Source organism: Microtus ochrogaster, chromosome 6 (assembly GCF_000317375.1).
Source record: "Microtus ochrogaster isolate Prairie Vole_2 chromosome 6, MicOch1.0, whole genome shotgun sequence".
Taxonomy (NCBI): domain Eukaryota; kingdom Metazoa; phylum Chordata; class Mammalia; order Rodentia; family Cricetidae; genus Microtus; species Microtus ochrogaster.
The window spans coordinates 59,563,818-59,577,141 of record NC_022013.1 but is presented as its reverse complement, the minus strand read 5'-3'; the positions used below and the strand labels follow the sequence as shown (position 1 = coordinate 59,577,141).

At 44.9% G+C, this 13,324-nt stretch overlaps 1 protein-coding gene across 1 annotated transcript in view; it reads right to left on the bottom strand.

Moving 5' to 3' along the window:
- The window catches only part of Wdfy4 (WDFY family member 4), a 205,184-nt gene that overhangs the window by 87,376 nt on the left and 104,484 nt on the right, over positions 1 to 13,324 (bottom strand). The window contains exon 39 of the mRNA XM_005348671.3: positions 4,114 to 4,191. Coding sequence (XP_005348728.1) covers positions 4,114 to 4,191 — 78 coding nt within the window. The remainder of the gene's footprint in view (positions 1 to 4,113; positions 4,192 to 13,324) is intronic.

The following is a 13,324-nucleotide window of genomic DNA, read 5'->3' as shown; positions in this document are numbered from 1 at the left end:
TTGGCTTCCCAAGCCACTAGCCTGTTGGTGGGATTGTACAGGCAGCAGCAGGAGCTGAGGACGTGGGGTTTTTCCATGGCCCCTGACTTCTGAAACAAAGCCTGTTCCTCGGGGAGACCCAGACGGGTGGCAGAGTGGGAACCAGCAGTCCTGGGATGACTGATGGTTTGAGAGAGCCAGTCTCATCTCTGGACTTCAGAATCCACAGTGACTAAATAATAAAAGGTTCAGCCTGCATGGTGTGTGAGGACCTTTACATCCTAATGTCATATGATTCTTGAATATGGAAGGGTCCTAGAATAGTCAGAGAAGGGAAACCTGGAGTGAGTGTACATGCAAATGACATGGCCTTCAGGAAATCCTCCGTTTAAGTCTTTTAAAAAGCACACCGACACCCCACACTGTTTTTGTAGGCCACATTCAGGTTCATGCCACACCAGCAAAGAAACACTTTAGTCTAGTTTGAATTGCAGGGCTAACTTCATATGAACTTTTATAGTATTCAAATATTTGATGGCATTTGTCCTAAATATTACTTTTTTCAGAAAATGGACAGGTAAATATAGTAATGGAAGCAACAGATGTTTTAAAACTTAACATATATATATATATAAAGGGAGTGTGCACATGAATTAGGTCAAGTTTGCAGCACTCTCTGAAGCCCACCCAGGCAGAGAAAGCAGGTTTGGCTCTTCTACCTCTGTGGGGCATTTCCCCTGGATAGTGACAGCCCTGCAGACATGTGACTTGGCATTGAACGAACTGGAAGATGATCTTGTTTCAGGATGAGGCTCAGTGCGCAGAGTGAGTTCACCCCAGGCTCGATCGTTTACCCATGTGCTCTTGGGCTTCAAACTCACCAGCAATTTCACACGTGGGCATTTGTGTGGATGTGTGAGAGAGGAATAATGAATAAGAGACAGAAAGAAAAGAGCGAGAGAGAGAAAGAGGGAGGGACGAGGGAGGAAGAGAAAAAGGATAAAGAGAGATTCAAGAGAGGAGGGAGAGGAAAAGAGGGATGGAGGAGGGGGGAGAAAAGAGAACGGAGATGGTGGCCATCTGGATCCAGTTCTGCGGGAAACCCACCTTTCTCCTGAGTTTTCTTTATCATTTCATCAGTTGCATAAGCCAGGTAGGGTTGATGCCCCGACCCCTGCTCCTGAAGAAGCTGTGCAAAGACTAGAGACAGAGCCCAAGAGAGGAATGAATCAGCCCATTGGTCCCTAAGGAGCCTGGAGGAGAGCACATGGCTCACATGTGAAAAGGAAGAGCATCTGGGGTGACAGGCTTCCTGTCAAGAGTTTAAGGCAGTAAAGGCAGGCTGAGGCACATCTGTGCATCATGGCAAGGCCCTGGCATGGGAACAGCATGGCCAGGCACAGAACAGAAAGAAGCAGAGTGACAGACATCTGCAGAGAAGACAATAGGCAGAGCTTGGACAAGGCAGAGGAACAAGTGAGCAAGTCAGAATGGAGCGATGCTGTCAGAACTGCTGTCGGCAGAGACATTCAGGGAAGCGTCTGTCAGATATGACAATGTTGGGGAGGACCTCCAGGGCACTGAGTGGAAGAACCAGGGATGCTCTGGGCTCCCTCCATCTCTGTGGACCTCTGAGTGTGAAAGTTGAGGACTTCTTTCGTGACTTGTTATTGGCAGCTCTGCGGTGAGGCTGCTGGCGGGGCTACTGGCTTCACTGCCACTTTCATGGGAGAGGGTCTCCCGGGGTTCACTTAGCACAGTGATTCCCAACCATCCTAATGCTGCAACCCTTTAATACAGCTCCACAAAATTATTTTAGTTGTTACATCATAACTGTAATTTTGCTACTGTTATGAATCAGAATGTAAGTATCTGATATGCAGGACACCTAATATGTGACCCCAAGGAGGTTGAAACCCATAGGCTGAGAACCATGGAGTTAGTGGAAACTGACCCAGAGTAACCATGAGATTTCAAAATGCCAACTTCTGTCAGTGTTTGAGCTTGTCCCCGGAGCGATGGCTCCTGCTTTTAATCCCAACACTGTGGAAGTACAGATAGGCGGATCTCTGTGAGATTAACGTGGTCTACTGTGATCTATATAGGCAGTCCCAGGCCAGGCAGGGCTACATAGCAAAACTCGGTCTCAAAACAGACTAGACTTTGAGCTTGACTTCTGTGGATGTGATGAGTATTGAGTAAGTGTGCCGGCCCTCAGAAAAGTGGGGTGAGTGGTCCAGCCCCATTATCTCTAGCAGACATGATCACATCTGCATTCCTCTAAATATCGAAACATTTTAAATATTTAAAGACTTGGAAATGTAAAATACCTTAAAAATGCTGATTTTTCTTTAAAAAGATTAACCAACAGTAAATCACACAAATTTTTTAAGTACTTCTGAACCCCTAGTCAGGTCCCACTTATGAAACCAAGCCAAGCTGGTGCTTCAGAAGACTGGTGCCCCCCTTCTTGGCTGGCACTTCTGTTGGAGTCCTCGTCCTATCAATAGGACTTCTGACTTTGCAGAGTCAGCAGGAACTTAGAAAGCCCAGACTGCGGCTCTCTCCTCGGCAGAAATTAGTGGACCAGGTTTTCACAACAAAGATAGAAGGCTCTTGGTGAGATGCTGATTGTATATACCCTCTGCCGCAAAATGGCCTAAGTGTGAGGTGGATTTCCCTAAAAGAGAATGCAACCTGAACTCATCTCTCTTCCCTTTTGGTGGCAACTGACTACGTTGGCAGCATTGCTCACTCCGGACAAAATCAGTGAGTCCTTTCGAAGGATGAACTGATGTCCAAGGGTCTGGTCCCACAGCCACATACAGTACGCAAACAGGCCGGAAGGTCAGGGCTCTTCTGACTCCCTGCCCCAGGCTTCCTGTGTCAGCCTTTGGGGGTCTTCACTCCAACACTTGCACGATCTGTACTAATGCTTTCTTACACCCATTGTGCCCTCACAGTGGAACATTCCAATGTAAGCCTGGTCACCCTGTCCTGGAGATTCTCCTTCACCCTTGGCCTCGCACTAAGCTCAAAACGCCTTCAAGGCAGAGTGCCAGCTTTACAAATGCTGGGTTTTCACTACAGAGCACAGGCTTCGGCCTAGACACATTTCTCTATAAAGGAGAGATTGATGAGTTTTGATACTGAGTGCCATGTTGTAGAATGGGTGCCCATTTAAAAGGTTCTGTTTTTGATATCAATCAAACCCCAACATCTTAGCAATTGCATAGTCCTGTGTGCAATATCATTTGTCCACCAGTCACAGGCTGAGGACATAATCCTTGTTCCTGCCTTCTTTATGGTTAGAAAGATATTTATGGCAGGGAAGGGGTTAACATGGCTAGAGTGCTTTGCCTAGACTATACAGAAGTCACACCTGTGTGGGTGTTTCAGATGTCAAAACTCATCCTTATTGCTGGTAGCTCTCTACATTTAAAAGCAAAACCTTAATGTGCCAGGAACCGTCTCTGGTTTGGTCCCAGCTTCATCTTTACTCTGTGACTCCCAGCCTAGGCCCTTCCAACCAGTTCTTCCAGTAAATCAGTAACATCCAGCTCCCTCCTCCCTCGGGATCCTTACACACATTTCCTAAAATTTCCTAAAATATTTCAGCCCATGCCATCCTCTGCAGGTCTCAGTTTAAACACTCCCTTCATCAGACAAGGCATCTAAGTTGCCCAAATTAGATTCTTCCCTTCACTAACATCTTTTATCTCCTTGCTAAATCCCCACTATAAGTCACAGATAGCTACTGAGTTTGTGAAGTTGTTTAATACGAATCTCTCCCTTATAGTGAAGCCATCAGAACACGAGACCCAGTTCAGTGTTTTGTAATAGCACTTGCAGCTCCCAGCAGGGTCTGAGGCACCTGAGCTCACAATGTCCACCTTCTGCGTGATGCGAGACCCGAAGAATGAATAGCAACAGGACCAGGCCCTCTGCTGCTGAGCTGTGTGCCCCGTGCCCACTGGACAAGCCAAGAAACCTGAACCCATCAGTGGCGACATTTCCATTCTAAAACTTCAAAGGCCCCCTGGTTCTCTCTCCTCTTCCTCTTTGCCTTTCTTTCTCTTGGTTCAGGGTAGCTGCGAGCATACTCTGTAGTGGAAGGCATGCCTCGTTTCTTACCTGCACATAGTCTCTGTACAGAGATGCATACAGCTCCTGTCCTTTTCTTCTGTAATTCTCGATACAGGACACAAAATCCTGGAGAGGAGAGAAAGCAGCCACCGTTTAGTGATGCGTGGGAGAATGAGATCCACTCTGAGCAATTGCGACAGAAAATGATGGCTAAGGGTCTGCGATCCAAAATAGCCATCTTGTGAAAAATAATTTCACCTGTGCTATCTGCTAACACATACACACACACACACACACACACACACACACACACACACGTGTGTATGCCTTTCTTTTCTGACTGTGACAGGCTCCGTCTCCCTCTTTCGAATAATCACCAAAATGTAGCTTTTGAGCAATCTACTTCATAATAGACGTTAGAGAGGTGGCCAAGAGAGATGTGGTCCTCAGTCCTGGAAAGAAAGAAAGCTCACCAAGGTGTGCCTAATAATAATATCTTCGCGTTTTACTTTGAGATACTTACATATTTTTAAATAGAACAGGGGATTGGGCCGCTAAGCAGAAAGTAGACTCTAAGCAGCTGAACTCAGTGGGGCTTACGGCTGCATCGCCTAGGAGTGGGGGTGGGGTGATGGTGGTAGTGGAGAGTTACCCTCCGAGTCCACCAGTGTATTCAGACCACAGAGAATCAAGGTCCTGGAAATAGGGCAGTAAGGAAAATTACGCATAGCTTTCTGTATCCGTGACCTCTTAGAGAAGCTGACAACTGAGAAACGGGGTGAAATGGAGAAGCTGGGGTGAGTAAAGACTCCCGCAGCCTCAGTTTGGAGACGTGTGTTGGATGAAGACTTAAAGGTGGGATTTCTGTTAGGTTTCACTTCTAAACCCACTGCTTCAACAGCCGGTGTGTTAAAATGGGAAGTCTACATAAAGCATTCCCGGAGACCAAAACAACTGGTGGCTGTTTTAAGGATAGGTGGTTATATAGTGAGCATGCTCTGAGCAAAGCTAGGGGGCTCCACCACAGACCAGCACTGCTTTTGTTTAAAGAATGACTGACGGACAAAACCACAATTATCAACATTCAGTATTTGGCAGATAGCCCCTTGAAAATGAGTCAAGGAACAAGCCATCTCCAAAGAAACAAGTGGCTACATTTGTTGCCAGAACATGTTCAAAACTGAGACTTCAAGCTTCAGGATGCTGGAACCCTCGTCTCTGCCCTGGGAAGGCGGCAGTTTCCCACCTGCCACAGGCTTCCCTGGTGAGACGGCTGGGGACTCAAGCCTGCCCTGTCTGTGCATGCGCCATAGAGTTTTGATTGCTCTGATAAAACACCGTGACCAAAATCAACCTGAAGAGGAAAGGGTTTACATCGCCTTGTAGCTCTCAGATATCACCCTACCACTGAAGGAAATCAGAGCAGGAACTCAAGACAGAAGGCTGGAGGGGGCAGAGCACGGAAGAGTACTGTTCACTGACTTCCTCATGGCTTACACACTGGGCTCTCTCATAGCACCCAGAAACACTTGTCCTGGGGGGACACTGTCCAAAGCTAGGCCCTCTCATTGGTCAGCAATCAAAACCCACAAGTTTATTTATAGACAAATCTTATGGGAATGTTTTTTAATAGTCTAAATCTGGATTTGTTTACTCAAGAGCTGGCAGTGCTAAACAGCTCATTTTCCATGGCTCTGACTGTAACACCGTTTTCCTTATTGTTCTGTTATAAATATTCTCTTGTAAAAATCCCTTTTGTGCCAAGGTTTCAACCTAGACCTGCCTTCCTTCCTTCCTTTCTTCCTTCCTTCTTTCTTTCATTCCTTCCTTTTTCTATTTCTGTTTTTTTATACTTTTCCTTTTATTGAAATAGATTTTTCTCTCACTATATCCTGATGATTGGTTCCCCTCCCTCTACTCCTCATGCTCCTCCCCACTTCTCCTGCCATCCCGATCCACTCCTTTTTTGTCTCTCATTAGAAAACAAACAGATTTCTAGATGATAATAATAAGATAAGATAAAATAAAAATTAACACTTGGAATTAGACAAAATGTACAAACAGGAAGAAAAGAGCCCAAGAGAAGCCACAAGAAACAAAGATCCACTCATTCTCACACTGGGGAATCACATAAAAATACAAAACTGGAAGCCATAATATATTTGCAAAGGACCTAGCGCACACCCTGTGCTTTTCGCTCCGGTCTCTGTGGTTCATATGATCTTTGCTCATGTGGATTAGAGGGCCTTGTTTCCCTGGTGTCCCCCACCCCTTCTGGCTCTTACACTGCAGTTTCTCAATTGAGGTTCCCTCCCAGATGTGTCTAGGTTTATGCTGAGTTGACAAAGACCCAGTGGCACTCTGAACAATGAAATGTTTCAACAACCATGAAACACAACTCAGGAAACCAGTATCTCCATTGTATGGGACACACATACTGTAATGCATGTTCCAAAATACAATATTGATGTATATTATATATACAATATAGTCTCTATTCTAAGTGCTAGGCAGATCAAAACAATTTAATGTAACAAAATAGAACAATTTCACTGGCTAAGATTTCAGGCGAGCTTTAAAAACATTGCTATTTATGCCTAGTGGTGGCACACACCTTTAGTCCCAGCTCAGGAGGTTCTCTAAGTTTGAGGCCAGTTTAGTTTACAGAGTGAGTTCCCGAACAACCAGGGTCAAGTCACAGGTGATGGGTGACCCAGACACATGGAAGGGGAAACACCCTAAACCCAGGTACAGGCAGGGTTTTCTGAATCGTGCTCCTCCTATGTCTTGCCAGAGAGGTTTTAAATAAAATACTGGTTTAATTCAATTTCCCCCCTCATTTCTAGCACTTTTTTGATTTAGTGCTTTTTGTGGTCACCCTGGCAGCAAGTTTAGGTTGAATTTGGTAGAGGGAATTTCCTGAAGCGACTACCGTGGCCCTGCGGGGGAGAGGCCACAAGGTACAGAAGCATCAAGTTTGACCATCAGTAACAACTGCTGGTAGGAACTGGCTAGTGTAGGGGAGGGTGAGGATAAATATGAAACTTCCTGTTTGCTTACCTGTGTGAATTAAACCAGATAAGCCAAGAAAAAACCAGAAGAGATTAGAAAAACTAAAAAGAAAGAGCAAAATTGATTGTATGATTAAAAAAAAAAAAAAAAGACAGCTGAGTCTTTGCAGACGGAAACTCAGAAAGTGGGTCAGGGCTCATATAAATCTGTGAGTTATTAGCAGTGTAGAAAAGGCTCAGTAAAAGATACCCCCAGAAGAAAAATTACAGAGTGGGGGCTGATGGGATAAGGTCAGAAACCTGGAGAAGGTTCAGGCCAAAGGCTCAGAGAGTTGAAAGGGATCAAAAAGGAGACTCTTTGTTAAAACTAAGAAGCTATGTTTCAGAGTGAGTCATTTCAGAGAATAATCAGAAGGCTGATAATGGTGACTGACAGAATAATATAGGAATAATAAGTGTGAACAACTCATTTAAGAAGCTTGATTCTGCAAGAGAAAAGAAACAGAGTTGGGAACAAGGCATCAGGCTCCAATAAGATAAGTTAGATAACCTCCAATAAGATGTTGGATAAGACAGACTCCAACAACCTAGGAGTCAACCCAATGAAGAACAAAGGTTTTAAATCCACATTCTTATAATATACAGCACTGTATAGTCAGGTCTGTCTGCAACAAATATCTGCTTGTTCTGAATATTTGGGAATGTCTTCCTTGTTTTCACTTCTTTTGTTTGTTTGTTTGTTTGCTTATCTTTTTCAAGACAGGGTTTCTCTGTGTATCCCTGGTTGTCCTGGTACTCACTCTGTAGACCAGGTTGGCCTCAAACTCACGGAGATCTACCTGCCTCTGTCTCCTGAGTGCGGGGATTAAAAGTGCATGCCAACACTGCCCAGCTTGTCTTCGCTTTTTAAATAGTACCGTGTAACAATCACATACACAGCACCGACAATGCAGCAGGTGTCGTTAGTAAGCTAAAGATGGTCTGAAGTGCATAAACGTTTACAGGCTGGGCACAAATATCCATTACACCGCTTCCTAAAACATGGAAGAGCATCCATGAGTTTGGGTCTCAGTAGAGGGTCCTGTAGTCAGTCCAAAACATGTTCCAAGGGCTGACTGTCTGTAGTAGGCAGAAGGGAACATGGCGATAGGAAGGACGAAGTCAAGAGGCAAAAGTGAGAGAAAGGTCCTCGGCGGCACAGGATGTGAGCAATGGCAAAGAGAGGCCCCTTCTGCTTGGACACCGAGGGAAGTGGTGCAGATGGGTGCCTATATGGATTAGGTGTTGGTGGCACCTGGAGAGTGAGGGGGTCCACCCCTGATTGTTTCCACCTCCGGTGTAGAGAAGGGAAGTAGAGTGGCTCTGTTTTCTCTCTGAGAGCTGAGCAGGAGTCGAGTAGAATGGCAAATGGGAGGGGACCAACCTGGAGCACATTCGTGATTTATCTAGGAGCATGGAGAATCCAAATGCTGTACAATCCTCTACCTTATACTTAGGGAACTGACGGGCACATTGCACTTTGCAGCTGGTAAAAGGATCCGCATGTACAAAGTATATCTAATATTAAGCTTCCTCATAAGCCCGTGCTGTTATTACTCCCATTTGCCCAATCAGACACTGAGGCAATGTGGGGATGAGGGACTGTAGGTGGAATGGGAAAGCAAGATGGATCTGAACCCTTTACCACAAGCATCTCCCGCATGTACATCTTCATCTGGGGCATCTCCCCAGTGCTAAACAAACCTCAAGAGCCTGTGACCTCAGAGTCTTTCTATGCCCTGGACAGTTGCTATCTACAGGATGCAGGAATAATAGTAAGGAGATTTGGGTCAATTCCAGGCCAGAGGCCCATCTGCTTGGACAACAGTGCATAGGACATATTGATTAGGGACAAATTCACAGTGGAGTTCTGTGTCACTTATTGGAACTGAATAGCCTTTGTTTAGAGGCTGGCAGTGTGTTAAAGAACTTGAGAACCCCTGAAGCAGAGCAAAGGGATTCCAAAGGCTGCTAAAGCCTTTAAGGGGGACAGAGCAGGTACACAGGACCCTGCTTTCTCGGTGTCTCCTTAGCAAAGCAAGGGCTCCAGGATACAGGCTTGATCTCAAGATGGGGGATGAATTAAATAACACATAGAAATAGTTTTTAAGTCACTGACCACAGCTTGGTGATACCAGGAGTACCCCTGGGGCTGGCCAGTTGCTGGTGACACAATTGTCTGAATGGGACGCACCCGCTCTCCACTGCTAAGGGTCATTATGCTCGTTTGTGCAAAGGGTCATTAGTCCTGTAATCACAGATGTGTCACCTCCCGAAGGGAAAGGCCGCTAGCAGAGGGCTGAAGCTTAGACTCTGCTTAGGAACTTGGTGCAGAGCTCCTGTTATCAGTCCTGGTTTCTGCAGCCCAGCACTGTGCTGCCTTTAGCGTTCTGACCACTTTTCTCATTGCTGGTAATTTATCCCAAGGACACCATCAGATAGCCACACAAACACTCAGTTGGCGGGTTGCTTTTTTTTTTTTGCAACCTATTTATAGAAGCAGAAAATGAAGCAATTTGCATATCTGCATAAAGGGATGCTTTGTCCCCGTCACAGAATACTATGTAGCCATTGCAGACTGCATAATGGAATGTCAGCAAGTCTCCACAGCAAAGGCGAGACTGTAGCTTCCCTTTACCACCCCTAACTGGATTCTCTATACAACAGTTCACGGTAGCCTTAGTGTCAGAAAAAGATTTTGTGACATGAAAACAGGTTCCTACCATAGTGAGATTTTTAGTGGAGTTAAAAAGTAATAGGCAATTACAATAATAACTAAAACAATAACAGTTACATTGGCATGGAAAAGAAAATGAATATCTATATCTTTAGATAGATAGATAGATAGATGATAGATAGATAGATAGATAGATAGATAGATAGATAGATAGATAGATAGATAGATATCCAGGAATTAGTGCTCTTTGACCACAAGTTCTAGCTCTCCCCTCCTGTATTTCTGTGGTATCATCACACTTCTTGCTAACTCTGGGCTACGTGAGATCAGGCGGAAGGATACTTAAGCTCTTCTTGAGTGGACCATAAAATAGAACATTCAAGAAAGCAACTGCTCTAGTGTAACCAAGCGAGGTTAAGGCACTCTGAATCCCTGACCAGTTTGCAATGCACGTGTAGTGTAAGTGGGAAAGGAGATTGCTACTTTGGGCCAGCTGGATCTGAGAGTGCATGTCACTGGGGCTAAACTGGACTTTTTCAGAGTAATATACACAGCAGAAACAATGGGATTGGTTAGGACGCAACTGTGTCTAAAGATTTGCGAGTATTGGAAGTTTAACTTGGTGGTTGACTCCATCTTCATTGGGCAAGAAACACTGAGTGCCACCCCAGGGAAGCCCCACCCAAACCAAACAATAACAACTGAAACAAAAACATATCTGAGGGCAGGGAAAGAGACCAAGAGGGTTACAGTAAAAGGAAGGGCGAAGCCAGGTAAATACTATGAGCCGTATGTTAGAACAACTCAAGAAATAAGATAAGCTATTTAATGGACTTAATGGATCCTACTCCTGATTCTGAAATAAATATGGATGATTCCCTACTGAGATAAATAAAAGATTGAATAGACAAATAGATGGAGGGGAAAGGATAACCCTTCCTTGCAGGAGAATCTCAAATGATGAGCTTGCTGCTCACCCTGCCCCTTCAGGAGGTGGGGCTCACTTGCCCCTGCATTTTCAGGGTGCGGTGGACTTGTGGGTTGAATCTCAGGGAACAAGCGGAGGCAGGAATGATCAAATGGCAGTAGAAAAGGCTGGCAGATACAATCTTGACATCTGTGTGATGGTTTCACCCGACTATCGCAAATTCTAACAGACTTTACCCGACCTCTGTCTTCATCCTTCCAAAATGCATGCCTCCAGAAAAACAGTAAACAAATCAAATTTGACAGAAACGCTACAAAATACCTGCTACTCCTCAAGCTATCAGAATCATAAAAACAACTAAGACTATGTAAGAACTGTCACAGCAGAGGAGGCGAAGGAGGCATGACAACCCCGTGCCCTGTGGCTCCTCACTGTCCCGGATTAACGGGTAAAATGCAGAAGATAAAGTGAAGCAGGAGATGCGTGGCTTTGACGGATAAATGCAAACCATGCCTGCTTGCAATCTCACAGGTAGAAGGGTGTCAACGGCCACAGATCTTAGCATCCTGGACATGTGAACTTTGCCTTGTTGACAGTTTCCCCTTTCTCTGCCTCTCTGACAATGCGAGTCACCAACCTCATTGGCTGGTGCTGAGGGGCTGTTCACAAGCCAAATAAAGGCTATTTGAACACAAGCACAGTGTTCCTGACAGTCGTCTGTCTGATCAGTGATTGCCAGAGACCACTGTAGTTAATAAAGAAATCACACAACCAAGATAGCTTCTCCGTAACTGATGGGAAATAGGTGTCTGCAGTATGGGGGACAACAGACAAAGAAAGGGGTGATCTACCCCCAAGGCAGGCAGAACGGGATGTGAAGGTCTTCACCATGCATATGCCACCAAGTATAGCGGTGTGGACTTTCAAACTTAAAAATAATTTATCTCTAGAATTTTTGCCCCAGTATTTTCAGACTACAAAGAGCAAAACTGTGGATAAGGGGGACAGCAGTACCTCAACAGTTCCTATAGCTTACATCTTGCAAACAAAGCTGGCATACGAACCTTGAAAGTGTGAGTTCTTAAAGAACACCTGGATGAGGGCAAATAAGAGAAGCAATTAATAAGAAAGAAAAACTTAAAGGTAACGTTTCCCCAGGTTGCTGACAAATCACCTGTCGTGTCTGCCTCTGTGCCCTTTGACCCTAGCTACCAGTGTGAAGATTTGCGGGTGTTAATGGCAGTAGATCCCGGACTCTGTGTTAGCTGGAGTTGCAGCTGAGGGTCTTTGGGGGAATTTCTATTTGGACGACACAGGCCAGGAGATTTTCTTTCTCTGTGTGCCCAGATAATTGCACTTTTCTCTGCTGTGGATGCTCAGCCCCTGGAACCTTAATAAATGTCAAGCAATACCAGAGTAATAATCATATTTCCAGCAATAATGACAAACAACTGGGGCCCAGAGTGGGTGAAGAGGGACCGGCTCACCACAGCGCAATTCATCTCTGGTTAAACTCACTCACATATTAATTTCTAAGATGAACAGTGGGTTCTAATTTGTCTTATTTTTGAACTGTGATGTTTTTATTAAATTCAATCGTCATGAGTACATAGAGAATGACTACTTGCGAAAAAAAAAAAAAAGAACACCAGCACTCTAATGTAGCCAGAGTGAAGACTTTAAAATTGTTAGAAGCAAGGATTCTAGAGGAAGCCCACCCTCCCTCCTTCCTCAGAGTGTCAGGGCTTCTGTGTGGCCTAAGACAGTTGGGAAATGTCACTAGACTGGCCTTTCTCTAACACTGTGTCTCTGAGGTCACACTCACAAGACTGATGCTCAGAAAGGGACAGACAGTTAGGAATTACAGGAAAGGACCCAAGTAAAGGATGAATATCAGTTCTGCCCAAGAATTTGCTACTCAAGGAGACATGCACTGAGGTTTAAGACACTATCAGGGACTGAAGTGTGTTCTTATTCCTGGTTATTCAGAGGACCATATAAGAGGAATAGATACCCAGTGGACAGAACAGGAAGCTCCCTAGGAAACCAAAACAATCCTCGGCTATAGTCCCAGACCAGGGAAGGACTAAACATCTGTAGTTGAGGCTGCCCTGCACAGACATTTTGTTATGTTGGCCTGAGCTGTGAGCGTCCCTCTTGCAAATGCCAGAAGTGATTCAGATTTCTTACTTGGCAGATTTAAGAATATTTGCACATTCATGATGGGGTATACTATAGATAGCTCATTTGTATAAATCGCTAACTGATTTATGTTTTGCATGAATTGTAGCTTCATGGGCAAGGTGATGTGTTTTTCAGAGCACCTGTGTTTGGGCTCCAACCCTTCAAAGGGAGTCATGAGTGAAGTCTCCCACTTATAAAGCCAGGTTGGTGCTAAAAGGTTTAGGATTGGGGGCTTGGAAGGTTTTGGTTGTGGAGGCTCAGTCTGTAGCAGGTGTTTTCACTCCAAGGTTACCTGACATTGAAGTATCTGGACAACTCTGTTGACATTCACAGAGAAGAAAAAAAACAGGGCTGGAATTTATGGAGAACATGCCTGCTTTGGGCTTACCAAGGACCTTTAGCCAAGGCTGCTTGTTGCTT